Source organism: Harpegnathos saltator, unplaced genomic scaffold, assembly GCF_003227715.2.
Source record: "Harpegnathos saltator strain DR-91 unplaced genomic scaffold, Hsal_v8.6 scaffold376, whole genome shotgun sequence".
Taxonomy (NCBI): Eukaryota; Metazoa; Arthropoda; class Insecta; order Hymenoptera; family Formicidae; genus Harpegnathos; species Harpegnathos saltator.
The window spans coordinates 237,092-252,152 of NW_020230179.1; the positions used below are offsets into that span (position 1 = coordinate 237,092).

Below are 15,061 nucleotides of genomic sequence, written 5' to 3' on the forward strand. Positions count from 1 at the left end.
TTTTATATATATTTATATTAGAGATGTGCGAATTGCGAATCAAGAATTTTTATGTCGAATCGAATCGAATCGAATCTCATTTTTTAAATTCGAATTCGAATCATATCGAATCTATGAAATTTCACTCGAATTTGAATCGAATCGAATGAAATCGAATCGAATCATTAAGAAATTTAACATGACTATTAAACATGCAAATAATGATGGGAGATTTTAATATGAAAGGGAATATTGATACTGTAATATTATCTTAAAGTAAAATATATATTTAAATAATTAAAGTAATTTGGAATTAAGTTATTAATTATAATTGAAGTTAATTACAAGTTAAGGGTTCAAAGATACAGGCCCAGATGGCCCGTTTTGTAGCTGATGCACGCAAACGATAATGTATTTGATTCCTATTCGGATTATTCGGATTCGAATCATAGGGATTTGGATTCGAATCGAATCGAATTACATTAGATTCGATTCGAATTCGAATAGTTCGCACATCTCTAATATATATATATATATATATATATACTATCTGAACTTATACTCGGAGAAATCAGACGGAGAGACTCGTGCTCGCGCGCGCCGAGCACGAGTATCTCGCAACGCACTTCGCAGAGGGTCCCGTCGGTCTCGCGAAGGAGACGTCGAGACCTTCATGTCTCTCTCGCACGGTAGAGCGTTGCGGAAAAGGAACGCGTGGAGCGTGAAAAAAAATGATTACAATACGTTTCCACGGTTGCATTCTTCGCGCGTCTCGTCCGGAGGATCCGAGCCAGAGCCGCTGCAGCGAAGGGAACGATCGATCAGGTTGGATCGAGATCCTCCGAGCGCGCATACATGTGTGTATGTGTGTGTATGTATGTGTGTGTGTGTGTGTGTGTGTGTGCGTGTCTATGTGTGTGTTCGCCGTCTCCGGCTCCCGGCTCAACGACGACCTTCGTTGACGAAGATGAAACGACCCAGGGGAGAAAAAAACCCAAGAAGGCGCTCGAGGAGGGAAATGTCGGCAGGGGGGGGGGAGAAATAAAAGGATGTGGTAACGAACGTGACGGATCGCGCGAAAGCCTCGGCCGTTACATTTTGACGCGCGTGTTGAATAATCCCCGGCGAAAAATCGCCGTTCAATCAGCACGATGATCGGCCGCTGCACTCGGTAATCGCTCTAATCGACTGTTCACTTCCTCCCATCTCCTTCCCCCCTCCCTCCCGTAACCGGAGCTACGGGACCCAGGAAGGGACAGGATTCGTCGTCGGCCGGGTGCTAACCGAGTTGGTCGGTGCAGCGGATCCCGAATATCGAGTATCACGAGAGAGAGGTAGTAGTAGTCGTGAAGGATCGCGTCGAGAAACTGGAGTAAAGAGACTTCATCGCCGTTTAACGGGAGAAAAGGGGAACGAAAAAGGACGAGAGTCGCACACGGAGAGGTTTCTCTCGCCTTGCGAATAATAGACAAACAATCGACGAAAATCGATCGACGAAAAACGAGTAGTCTCTTAGCAGTATGTGTATACCCTCCCCCCTCTCTCCCTCTTCCTACCGAGGGAGGACTTGAGACACGCGCGAGGGGAGATTGTCGAAGCGTATTATCATCGAGGCCTTTGTCTTGAGTCGAGAATGCAAGTCGCAAGCGGCGGGAACGTCGTTGGTGTACCCACGGGACATAGATGCACCGGCTGAAGTCACACGGCAGGAACGTCCAAGTGCTCGAGGGAAGACATTCGTCGCAGGAGGAGGGAACGAGAAAGGAGAGGAGGGAGAGGGAAAGAGAGAGAGAGAGAGAGAGAGAGGGAGAGAGAGAGAGAAGTAAAAGACCAACAATCGAGGGTAGGATGACCAAGGAAAGAGAAGAAAAAGGGGACGAGGGCTGCAAGTCGGACGGGGGCTTAGTGGGACACGACTTAGCCCCACTTCTGGAAGAGACCCATCCGTTGACACCGACAATTGGAGCCCCAGAGGTTGCAGCGGCAGCTGGAGCTATAGCAGCAGTCCTTCGGCCGGTGGTCGCAGTTGCTGCCGCGTCTTATGCAGGCCCGCCTAAACAGGTATATCAACGAGGTACGTCTACTCGAGATTAGGGAAATCGAGAGAATGCCTTTTCGAGACATCGAGACATCGAGGCAGGGCGTACGCAGGCTTGACAGAGAGAAAGAGAGAGAGAGAGAGAGAGAGAGAGAGAGAGAGAGAGAGAGAGAGAGAGAGAGAGTGAGAGAGACCGGGGGAGACAGCGTGACGCCGCGACTCGCGAGGGTCGTTTGCGCGCATGCGCATTACACACCCACGCACATACATATCCGCCGCTCGCCGGAAGCGTTTTATCCGAGCGAATCGCGCGGATAAAAAAATGGTAAAACTTTAGAATAGGGCCTTTTCCGAATTTTGTTATATTTTTGCTACTTGCTAGATAAAAATTTTTGTTGTGACTACGACAATGATCATCAATGGAGGGAGCCCGAAAGAGATGTTACCGACCTAGTTTTTTTCGGATCTTATAAAACTCTGAAGGAAAAATGCATCAAATTTAAACTATTGAGTAAAAATCTCAATGAACTTTAATAAACCAAAGACATAAACTATTCTCCGCTATAATTTAGACTTTATAATATAAGTTTGTGCTTTTGATTCAAGCAGAGCATGATTGTGAATAATGCTCTATTTTTATTTTGCTTGTAATTTATGATACGTCCTACCTTGCGTAGAGGTCTTGCTAATCTTTTCAGTATTCATTTTTAGTATATCGTAGACTCGTCTGTTTAGTAAGGCGAAAGATTCGAGTAACAACTGTGAACGGTATTTAATCAGTATAAAATCGATATTTATAATTTTAAATATATGGGATAAAATTTTCGTGTTTTTTTTCCTATAAAGATCTTAGGCCCCCTCCACCCTCGCTTAATATATATGTAAAACTTTGTATACATGTTTTTTTACAGCTAGTTTTATAAATTACTGAACAAGAAAACGTGGTTTTTGGTATAATAGTACTTCTGAATATTTACCAAAAAAAATTGTTCAAAAAATAACTGGGTAACATTTTTTTCGGGCTACCCCGATTGATTATCACTGTCGGAGTCACGATAAAGATTTTTACCATAAGAGTAACAAATAAATATTAAAATTCGGAAAAGGCCTTATTCTAAAGTTTTATCAAAAAAATGCAAGCTGGATCGCTGCGTTTTGCGGCGTGTTGGAAACGAAACAGAGAGAGAGAGAGAGAGAGAGAGAGAGAGAGAGAGAGAGAGAGAGAGAGAGAGAGAGAGAGAGAGAGAGAGAGAGAGAGAGAGAGAGAGAGAGAGAGAGAGAGAGAGAGAGAGAGAGAGAGAGAGAGAGAGAGAGAGAGAGAGAGAGAGAGGGGCAAGAAACGTCACTGTGATCTCGCCGTTTGACGAGAGCCGCGAACGAGAGAGAACTGAGAGAGAATTCCGTGCCGTTTGCAGCCTCGCGTCGCGCTTCACTCCTCCCATTTTGCTAATTGCTTGTTCGCGGACGAGTTTCGACTTAAGCTTCTGTTTTTGTCGTTTCGGTCGTTTCGCGCGAATCGTTTGTTCGCCCCTGCAACGTGACGCTAATGACGAATCGCCCGGCGAGGTTTCGACAGCAGGAAAATTGCGGATAGAGAGAGAGAGAGAGAGAGAGAGAGAGAGAGAGAGAGAGAGAAAGAGAGAGAGTCGCGTTATTCCCTATCTTCCCACGTTCTTTTTGTGGAAGTAGCCGGATAGAGCGCGCTCCCCCGCATTGTCCTCGCGACATCCGTGAAATGTATACAATCTCGCGGAAGCCGGATAGCCGACGGGGGAAAAAGAATCAAGGGGGAAGAAACGGGAGAGGCCGCGTGTTTTCCGCGAGAAAGATCTCGAGAGAAAGGCAGTAAGGCGGGGAGAATGAAGCCGGGGATTGACAAGTAAGATAATCCACTCACTTTTGCTGCGCCGCGCGCATCAGATTCTCCAGATCGTTGTCTGTATAATCCGAGTCGCCGCCAGTCTGGAGACCGTCGTCCTCTGCAAAAATAAAGCGGGTCGCTTTTTAACGCGTCGCTTACGGGTATTGTTTCCCGACCTTGACTCGCTTCGACCGACGCTTCGATCTGTCACTCGCGGTCATGATTAGCGAGATATTCGGAGCGTTTTGCTTTCTAAATTATCTTCATTTCAATGCGTTGGACGCAAAAAGAAAAGTCGGTCGAGCAGAGCGAAGAACTGGCGGCTAAAGGCGAGGCGATGGACAACCGACCGTGGAAAAATCGAACAAACAGTTAAACGACGATAACAATGTGGTTTATCAATTTTTCAGCTTTTTCCCTTCCTGTCGATACTTAAATTTCCACTTATGTGATTTTTGTATTCCACGTAGGTTTCCACGTGCTTGACGTTATAACGTCGCAAGGATACCGCGAGTTCTGCCTCGCGATTGGACATTTTTTCGATCCGACGTGCGAGCACTCGAGTGAATAGCGATCTGTCGTCGCTCCTTTCGGCGAAACTGAATTTACCCAGAGTTTGCCGGTTCCATCTGATCGAACAACAGAATAATAATATTTCGAAGTGCGACCCCATTTTCCGTGTGAGCTCCGTGTGAACGACATTTCACGAGTCGAGACTCGTAACAAGTGTCGAAACAACTGTCGACGTGCGACGTGTCTTACAGAAGAATATACAGGGTGTCCGGGATGTTTGGAAACGAAAAATTGTGAAGATTAATTGGATGAAACTGAGAAGGAAAGTTATATACTATTTTGCAAAAATCGCAATATTAAGTTGTTAATGATTGAAAATAATTGCATCTAGAGGCTCTTTTAATATTTATTTGCAAAATGGTAAAGGATTCTTTTGCTCAGAATGGCTTAATCTACAATTACATGACGACTATTGTGTCTAGTGATAGATATGAGTACATTGAAATTTGAACCTTGAATCTTGAACCTGTCGCTAGACACAACAGCCGTCATATAACTGTAGATTAGGTCATTCCGAAGAAAAAAAGTCCTTTATAAAATATATATTTATAAAAAAATATAAAAATAAGTTCATCACAATTTTCGCTTCCAAATTAAATTTTATTTTGATTTTTTATTGATACTTTTATTATTCCTACTTAACTTGGAGCTCAAATAATTGCAAATACGCAAATTTTCAAGTTATCAATTAAAAGAGTTTCTATATGTGGTCATTTTCAATCATTAATAACTTGATAACTATTGCGATTTTTGTAAAAGGGTCCTTGATATTTCTTCTGAGTTTGATCCGATTAATCTTCACAATTTTTCCTTTCCAAAAGATTCGGACATCTTGTACAGACGCAAATCAATCGACAAATTTGACAAATTTACAGATTTTTAATGATTATTTCGATTGGCGGTAAAAATCTGTAAAGAAGATTCAGCAGAAAGCACGGTCGTTGCGCGACGTTCCTTTTTTCATGTATTTATATATCGATAGCTTCATCAAAACTCGCGGAATCTGGAAACTGTTTGAAACCAACTACGAGAGACGCACAATAAAAAACAAGGGGGAGGGAGAGGGTCGTATCTAACAGTCTCGTCGGAGTTTCACTCTTATTAATGCGCTCTACTTTGTTTCAGCCGCGGTCTCACGTGGAGGAAAATTGTGTCTCTGGGATTCATTAGAGTTATTACCGCAAATTTCGTTATATGTTTCTGGAATTTACACGGAGATCCACTCGTGGCGCAGAAACGCGCTGAAAGCGGGATGTGTCAGGGAGAACATCAAATGAAAATTCTTTTTCTTAGCGTTAGCGTTCTTTTTCTTAACGTCCCGCGTTATTCGCGAATGAGCTTACCGTAATATTGTACTCCGTATATCTTCCAACTTTTTTCTGTATACATACATTTCCGAAAGGCATCGAAGAAAAGACGTGACGACTTTGATCGCACCCATAGAAGTACTCCTTTTGAGGAAAAGTGTTTGCTTATAAACTTGTATCAGTCGTACTTTTACCTCTGAAGTAAAAACAGAATCGCTCGTCCACGAAAGAAGGACACGCGTTTATCTTTGTCTCGTGAATCTTGGCTTATCCTGATCCTTCTTTATCGAATTTATAGGAAAGGTCAGCCTCGTTTCTCCGCAGATCCCTCGAAAATTTCCAATCTATCGATTCATCTCCCGAAAAGAGACCTTAATCGCGGCAAGACGAGGTGATGACGCGGCGAGACGATTAGATTACGATCGCCTGATTGAATCGTGCGATCTTCGAGCGCCGGCGAATGAAATATGGCGAAAAGGAGGCCGAATAAAGAGAACGAACGGCCGGTCGTGGGTTCATTAATCGTCGCGACGTAATCCTGACGAAGCCGTTCCTGCCGAATCGTATCGCGGAACGCGCGCAATGACAATCCGCTATCCCTCTTCTTCCATTTCCCTCCTCGTCGGCATTCCCATCAGCGATCTGCGGGATTAAGGTAATCTAAAGACCGCGCCATCCTTTCGTCCTTTCGTCTCGTCGGCGTTCCAGTTCCTCTGCTTTGTGCGAATACCTCGGGGACGCCGCGGATGTTTCGAAATTCCTACGGTGTGCTGCGCCAGGAAATCGTGAAATTATCCGCGCTGCTGACCGACAACACGCTCGCCCTTTTATTGGCTAATCTTACGATTACGAGAGCTTGCGTATGGACGCGATATTAATTCCCCAAGCACGTCCGCTTTTATGGATCAATAACAGCGAGCCGCGTCCGTTTGATGAATCATTTGGAATTAAGAGCAACCGCAGTCGCAAATTCTATAAGTGAGGTGGGCCAAAAAATAGTTCTTGCGTTTCTTCGCTTTTGTCGAGCTAGTCGTGACTGTCGATTGTTTCCGTCTTCTTCGTTTATTTGTCCCTTGTGTATTTGTGAGCGTCACCCAAGAAAAAGTAATTAAATAAAAGAACAAGCGGAATCATTTAAATTTTAGAGGATTTTATTTTTTATTCTTATATACGGCCTTAAGAGGACTCCTCTAAGATTAAGAGGAAAATATTATAAACACGTTATTTTTAAAGTTAGAGGGATTATATATTATATGTATAATGCAAATCTTATTGATTTCAATATAAATTTTTTCTTACACAGAAGTTATTTAATTTTTTTTTTAAGAGGAAATTATTATTTATTTTTACTGGTTATTTTAGTTAATTTGAAAAAAATTATTGCGAAATATGCTAATGTATAGCGAAAAATAATATATATAGATGTACTTCTGGCTCCAGTTCTACAATAAGTAGGCACGAATGAAATAAGATCATCATAGCAAATAAATTTTCAATCAGTTTTGCTATGAACTTTACAGTTAACAAAGATGTTCATCATAACCAATTGTATGAAACATAGTTAAAAGAAAGAATATATTATTCAACTTCTTGCAGCAGATTATAAATGTGTACTTGACCAAATATGGATAAATTATTTTCGTTACATGTTATAAGCAACACGATAACTGTTTTTAAAAAGCGTTTCAAATATTCTGACCCATGAGAATATAGTTATTTTTTCGTTCATGTCTGAAGGTAGAACATGACAGAACAAAAGAAGATGACATTCAAATCAACATATTCCTCTTCATACAAGAGGGAAATTAATTGATATAAAAGGAAGTCCTCTTGAAATAAGAGGAAAACAGTTAGAATAATATCTAATGAATTTTAGATGAGTGGTTCACTTTAATCACTTTATCGAAAAGGCTTTGCTTAGAATATGAGACTATGGGAAAAATCACTTTACAAATACTTTTTTTTAGTGTGAACAGATCGTTCCGTGTTGTTCCTGCGAGAAGGTTACCGCTGAAAGAGATCCATCCCGTCGAGTTTGAAGCAACGAGCAAGCAGGAATTCGATTCCTGCAGCTGTCGCGGAAGGTCGTGCAAAGAGGGTCCGCTTTAGGAATTTTTTTCGAGCCACGATTTCATCAAATTGAATCACGGAGCGGATCTCTCGCTTCAATCCGACGTGACGTCGCGTGCCTCAAACCGTGTTATCGCGGGGCGCACGAGGAGTGCATCGTCGCATAAATATGATTCGGTTAAAATTCCACCGACGTGCTGGTAGTCATTTTAAAGGAACACGCCTTTTCGCCAGCGAAGGTCATGTTCCCCGCGTATTTTCTCCGTCGCTACTGTCAGCGATCTTATATTATCGCGTCGGTTCGCGGGCTACCGTCGTATCGAGCCGTGGCAAACGACAGTGGAATAAATTTTACTTTACGCTTCACGAAGTAAAACTGTATTTCAGCGTCTACCGCGTAAACCGCACAACTCGTATGCCGCGCGCGACGCAGTAACCCAATTATTATGCGACATTTCGCGATGTCCAAGTCGCCCCGGTGGGTAAAACGTTGCGAAAAACTTTTTCACGGGGAATAACGCGCAAACTCACGGACACGCAAATACGAGCCGTCCAAACGGAGAAGACTAAGCAATGTATACGCCGGGAATTACCTTGGCTGACTTGAGAAGCGCGAAGAGGCGCGCAAGGGAGAGAGCGACTTCCTGGCCGACCTTGCGACGCTACGAGAAATCGATTAACGATTCCAACGTACTTCGCAGGGAAGCCCCGAAAGCAATCAAACGCGCCCGTAATGAAATCGCCAGGAGTGATGACCCGCCCGGAGCCGATTACAGTTTCATTTCAACGTCGACTGTTCTTATACAATCATCATGATTTTCCACAGCATCCTCCGATCTCTGGAGGCGAACTTACGCAGGGCAGACGCGTGGAGCCGAATCAACGAGCGGGAGTATTTATTCATCAGCGCAAGGCCGCGCGATTCGTAGTTCGTAAATCAACACGCGTCCGTAAAATACTCGATTTATAAAAGCGATGGAAAGAGGAGGGACGACGCGAGGGAGCTCCGGCCAAGCTCGATATCCAGGAAATTGCAGCGCGCGTCATCAAAGAATTACACCCCACGCCAACGCGCGGCGATACGTAATTCATCTCGCGGGATAAAGCGGACGTTACTCGTCGAGAGCGCCGAATCGAAAAATAAATTCGCGCTCGGGTCCGGCTTTCGGTTCTCAGCGTTCTCGCGTGAAAGTGCGCTATTGGCGGCGCGCTCGTTGTTAATCGCGGGTAAAATTCGCGTCGCAGGCGGTAACAAGACGACCACAAGCCCGGCTTTGTAGGTGCCCGGATTGCCGATTCTGCGATGTCGAATTGCACGGGCACACGCGTTGAAACGCGCCGCGGCTTTAACGTAATTCAATCGGCCCGTCCGCCCATGCATTGACCCGCATCACTAGTCGTGGCGTTTGTCGCGATCCGACGCGACGCAAACGCCCGTCAACGCTCTCCCGTCGAGAATCGAGTCTCTCCCATCTCCCCATCGTCCTCTGTAAAAATCCTCGCTTATTGTCCCGTTCTACCGAGATATTTTTTATGTAACACTTTCAATGGCTCCTGACAGGTTTATTCATTGATTTGCGATGAACGTAGGTTTTCGATTTTTCATCGCACGCGATGTCTGATAATAATAATTCTCCCTTCCTCTCTCTCTCTCTCTCTAAGTCCTCTTATCTCGTATTCTCTTTTCTCTTTTGATAATTGCGAGTTCCTTAATTAAATACGCGGTCATTATTGAAAGTCGAAAGTAACGCTTTGACGGTTTACAGGCTTCGCGCACGAGAATTCCGAGATATTGCAACGTTGGTAAGTGAAGCCGGTAGACTCGCCATTTAACTCCGGCAACGTTAAATACATTATGATGCACTAATTAGGGGATTTCTTCGGGAAGCTTCGGGAAGCTTGTTACGTCTCTCAGCAAAAGTGTAATCGTCGTTATTGATAATTTTCGCTTATATCGATGTTTATTTAGATGAGATTTAGTTCTCGGCGGAGATGCGAGCTGAAGAAGGAAATCGGCAACGCCCGAGTGCGTTCAAAGCGATCTCAAATCGAGTGAAACAGATATTATACAGAATGTCCCATTTTAACTTTCGCATTAAAAAATCTCGAAAACTATGAAAGATATTAAAAAAAACTAAAACACGTTTTCCATAATTTCGAAGGGGAAATAGAATGGCATTATCACTTTTTTATTTGGAGGGCATTTTTAAGGTCAGTTGAAGGTCAACTTAATTTTTTAAAATAGAAATCTACAGTTTTTTATTATTTATATCTTCTTTTTCTACTAATTAATTTTAACAACTTTGTCGAATTGTCGAAAAACTTGGTAACTTTTTCAACCTTTAACTTACGATATCTCGCTAACTATTCGTCGAAAGAAAAAATAGTATGAGATCTTTTTACTTTATTTACTATCAAGAATATAATATTATAATAGTGCCCTAATTTTGGTTAATTTAATAATTTTGAAATTTCCAAAAGTCGATAAGTTAACAAAAGTTAAGGCACTATTATAGTAATATATTCTTGATAGTAAATAAAGTAAAAAAGTCTAATATTATTTTTTCTTTCGACGAATGGTTAACGAGATATTGTAAGTTAAATGTTGGAAAAGCTACCAAGTTTTCCTTAAATCTTTCAAAAAATTGGGCTTTCTATTTTAAAAAATTAAATTGACCTTCAACTAATCTTGAAAATACTCTCCAAATAAAAAACTGATAATGCCATTCTCTTTCCCCTTCGAAATCATGGAAAACGTGTTTTAGCTTTTCTTAATATCTTTTATAGTTTTCCAGATTTTTTAATGCGAAAGTTAAAATGGGATATCCTGTATAATTTCAGCAAAACTTTTTCCGCAAAACAGCATTTTAACAAATAGGATACTTTAGTCGCGCAAAATTACCATTCTCGTTGCTTCCTTTTCGCGGTCGCGTATATGTCGTGTACTTAAATAGAGAGATAAAAACAGGGAAAAAGAGAACGAGCGAGAGAGGGCGAGGAAGAAGGAGAGGAAGAGCGGGAGCATCTTCTTACGCAGAGAACGTTGTCTGACACGGAATAAATCTAAGGGAAATTTTCATGTGCGGGTATAGAAGTTTCAGAGAAGGCGTGAGTTTTGAATTCTGCGGAAATTGCATGAAACAAATTGCAGGAAGAAGTCGTCGAGAATTCTTCAGCGCGGTAAAACGCGTAAAAGAAAATTTATTTTCAGCGACTTTGACAATGTTGCGTAAAACACGAGCTATTTTTGTTGTATCGCGCACTGAGACAATAATATTTTAAAAAAGGGGAGGGAAACAAAACAAAAATAAAAGAAAATTCAAAATAAAAGAAAATTCGAAAATAAAAGAAATAAAAGAAATAAAAGAAAAATTCTCTTAAAAATACAATTCCTACGGAGAGAGAGAGAGAGAGAGAGAGAGAGAGAGAGGGAGAGAGAGAGAGAGAGAGAGAGAGAAAGAGAGAGAGAGAGAGAGAGAGCAATCGTTTTATATTTTCTTTTTCATCCGCGCTTATGGCGCAAAGGTGAAAAATTTTGTTGCAGCGAAATAATAATAGTCCTACAGCGAAATATGATGTCCTATAATTAATACGTCCCACGCGGAAAATTCCACGGCCGAACTGTCGTCGTCGGATCCGATACACAGGAAGCCGAGTCGAGTTTCTTAACAGGAGTTGCGCAAGAGCACCCCCTGCGACTTTCCTTTTAGCTTATACGGGCGCGCGTATTATTCCGACCTTCGACACGTTGACTGCCGCGCTAATCCCACTGACCGTTCCGATGCTCAGCTCAAGTTTCAATCACCAAAATAACGGCGGTGAATAACAGCAATTCGCGATACGAGTGTCTGATCGGCTCTCTACCGGCTGGATATTCAGTTTGCTGTGCACGCAGTTCATTCGTTGATTAGACATTATAACGTCACCCACCGGCGACCACCGTGGCAGTCAACGTGTCGACAAGACGGACGATCGGGACACCCGTCGGTTACCGGCGAAAAGGTAAGTACAGCCGCGCCAATGGAAGTCCTTCCACCCGGCATTCTCCAGCCCGCACAGGAAACGCGTTGCATCGCGCTCGCACCACATCGTCCACGAAATCGTCCGGAAAGACGATTTCCCGACCGGCTAAGCCGGAGAACGTAACGATCATTCCCGATTCATCGCGCACTACCGCAACCGCGAGCCGGAGGAACGCGAACGGTCGTCAGGAAAGAATTGCGAACTTGCCGAGTCACCTCGTCACGACGACTTCATCCCGTCGAGTACATCCCGCGGAACTCGGTTCTTTCGAGAGAGGTCGCGTCGCGTACAAGTTAGCACTCGAGAAAGAGGAATCGCTCAGGAACAGGACTCACCCTCGTCGAAGTAAGGGCTGGCGAAGCTCCTGTCGGCCAGGACGACCAACAGGAGGAGGGACAGCCACAGCAAGCAGGACCTCATGTTCACGACGCTGCTTGGTTCACTCGTATTTGCTTCACAGGTCCGGTGCGACAGGTGTGATGCGACAGGTCCTCGAGAGAAATAGATAAATAGGTAGACAGGTGAGAGGAAAAAGGGGGAGAGAGAGAGAGAGAGAGAGAGAATGAGAGAGAAAGAAAGAGATGACGGCGACAGAAAGAGAGAAAGAAAGCTCCTGCTCGTTCTCCGTTCGGCAAGCAATGCCACCCTCGACTACCACCGCTACTGGCTACTGGGGTGCGAGTGAGCTTTCCCCGTGGTCGTGGAGTTTATATAGACGCGGGAGGCGTGGCGACGCTCCCCCACGAGGATAGATGGAAGCAGAGCTTGAGCTTCGGGATCAGGCGCGACGTTCTCCACAAGCATTATCGCCCGCGTTGTCCAGCTCTCTCCTGTGCAGGAGATGACGGTATGTATCCTTGGACGCAGTAGGGGATGAGATCGTTTTCGGCGTAGCCTCGATCGCGATCGCAGATACTCTCGGAGAAGAGCAACTGGTTGCGAAGCAACTGGTACCTGAACTCTCTTTCTCTCTTTCTCCCTTTCCTCTCTCTCTCTCTCTCTCTCTCTCTCTCTCTCTCTCTCTCTCTCTCTCTCTCTCTCTTCCTATTGATCTCAGAGTCCTTTGGAATCTCTTGCGTAAGCTCGATCCTGCAAATGAGTCAGTTCAAATGTCAGGAGTGTCATGAAATCCGCAAAGCTTCGAGAGCATGAGGATACACGTAACGAAGAGCGAAAGTTTGAAACGGCAAATTGAAACTTTGCGACGCGCGACGTTATCGTTTTATCGTCGCTGCTAATTCGATCCGCACAGATCGATCGGACTTTGTCTTTCCCTTCCGCGTGCGCACTCAGCGATTTAACCCCTTCTGTGGCACGGACGCACCGGTGCGTCCAGTCAAAACCGTGCCGTAAATGGCACGGACGCACCGGTGCGTTCAGATCATTTTCGTGTTGTCGTATTGAATTTTAAGTGTAATAACTATTGTTGTAGAATTTTTATCAAGTATTTTTTGGGTCGCTGATTACGAATTTCAACTTAGTTTTTTATAATTTGTTAATAAAAAAAGACTATAATCAAATTAAAATGTCGGAAAATTGTAAATTTCTTTTTCACACACGGGATGTGTGAGAGTGAGAAAGGGTGAGAGGGAGAAACTGAGGAGAGACCGCGGCGTCCGATGGAGGGATCGGCGTCGTTTGACCGCAGCGTCTAAAGAAATCCGAGTGTTCGGTAGTACCAAAAAACAGAGGATGTACGACGAAGAGCGAGCAGCAAACGAGTCAGTTCGCAGCGAGCAGTAAGAGCGTTAAGAGCGATTTTATATAAAAATCGTTAATTTAGTGACTTGAGAAATGACCAATTACTTTTATTTATAATATTAAGCATTTCTAAACATTTTAGTCGCCATATTCGATCCGCCTTTTGGAATTTCTATATTTTGACCTCAAATTCGGCTTCAGCGACCAAAAAAACTGAAGTATACAAATTATTGAAAAAATCCGCCCCGTCATTTTTTTGGGGCGGTTTCAGTGCATTTTACTGAATTTTGCTCTACCACGGAAGGGGTTAATACGATTTATGCTGACTATTATTATTATACTATTATTATTATACTTGTTATTCGTATATATTTTTGCTTCTTTTATTTTACTTTATATTTTTGTTTTCCCACTTTTACCAATGTTTCAAGTATCTCCCGATGTCCAAGCTTCCATCGTGTTCTTGTTCTTTCGTCTGAAAAAGGAATCTTCGTAGAAATAACGAAAAATATTAATATAAGATGCATACAGGGTGTCCCATTGGGCACTCCGATTAACATCGCGGAAAGCGGTCGGATGAAAAAATATTTTAGACAAAAGTTGCTTAGTTTGAAGGGGGACATGAGACAGCGATATCATTTCGTTTGCAGATGGCGCCACTTTCGAGATATTCGCTAATCATTGCTTTTTTCAAATAGAAATCCCCATTTCTTATTGTATCATTCTTTTCTACTAATTATTTTGGACAACTTTTGTCTGAATCATTTTCTCATTTGCCTAATATTTTCTGAGATGTTTAAGGAAAACTTGACAACTTTTTCAAGATTTAGCTTGAATCTCGCTTATTCGCTAACTCTTTGTCGGAAGGAAAAGTGGTACCACACTTTTCTACTTTATTTGACCTCAAGAATACTAGAATAATAGTGTCCTAACTTGTTAACTTTTGGAAATTTCAAAATCGTTAGGTTAAACCGACCGAAGACACCCTGTATGTGATCGATTGAGCAACGCTCATAGTTACTGACTGTGCTCGACAGGATTTTTCACCTTGTTTTATTCACTCGGGAGAAAGTAGGATTCTCCGAAGCGATGAAAGCAGCAGAGGCTCTCGTTTCATAGTCTAGATAGTGGATGTAAACTGAAAATTTGGAAATGTGTAGGGGGACTGGTGGTTAACGAGACTCACATCGAGGACATCCATTTCAGTCGTTCTAGTTAATACAGGGCGGGGATGAATCAACAGACGTGTCTTCTCCTGCACTGTCAGGATAATTAGTCCAATCTCCTCGTCCTTCATACGCAATTTCGTAGATCACCGTATCACGTCTCCATTATACGTCATTGAATGCGAGGCTAATAAAATCTTGTTTACGCAATCCTCCGTCTCATCTGTCTCCAATTGGGATGATTGCAAACATCAGCGAACGTTGCTGCAATTCGCATTGAATGTGAGTGCTTGAAACTAAGACAAAATATCACGCGTACAGCTAGTCTCGAAGCTAGCGTGCA

At 43.1% G+C, this 15,061-nt stretch overlaps 1 protein-coding gene across 2 annotated transcripts; it reads right to left on the reverse strand.

The window, feature by feature from the left end:
• Positions 1 to 809: 809 nt before the first annotated feature.
• LOC105192098 (U8-agatoxin-Ao1a) lies at positions 810 to 12,552 on the reverse strand. 2 transcript variants are annotated; one of them, XM_011155978.3, is made up of 3 exons: positions 12,187 to 12,552; positions 3,915 to 3,996; positions 810 to 2,059 (listed from the first exon to the last, which is right to left on the reverse strand). In XM_011155978.3, the coding sequence occupies exons 1-3, from the start codon at positions 12,269 to 12,271 to the stop codon at positions 1,897 to 1,899; spliced, it is 330 nt and encodes a 109-aa protein (XP_011154280.1). In that variant the 5' UTR covers positions 12,272 to 12,552; the 3' UTR covers positions 810 to 1,896. The 2 variants fall into 2 exon arrangements, with proteins under 2 accessions (XP_011154280.1, XP_011154281.1); XM_011155979.3 differs by having other exon boundaries at positions 810 to 2,032; positions 12,187 to 12,551.
• Positions 12,553 to 15,061: the final 2,509 nt, after the last annotated feature.

Coding starts and splice junctions, on each gene's coding strand:
- LOC105192098 (XM_011155978.3), bottom strand. CDS start 12,271: ATGAGGTCCTGCTTGCTGTGGCTGTCCCTCCTCCTGTTGGTCGTCCTG. Junction 3,997..12,186: donor CAGCCCTTACTTCGACGAGG/GTGAGTCCTGTT, acceptor TTATTTTTGCAG/AGGACGACGGTCTCCAGACT. Junction 2,060..3,914: donor ATGCGCGCGGCGCAGCAAAA/GTGAGTGGATTA, acceptor AATCTCGAGTAG/ACGTACCTCGTTGATATACC.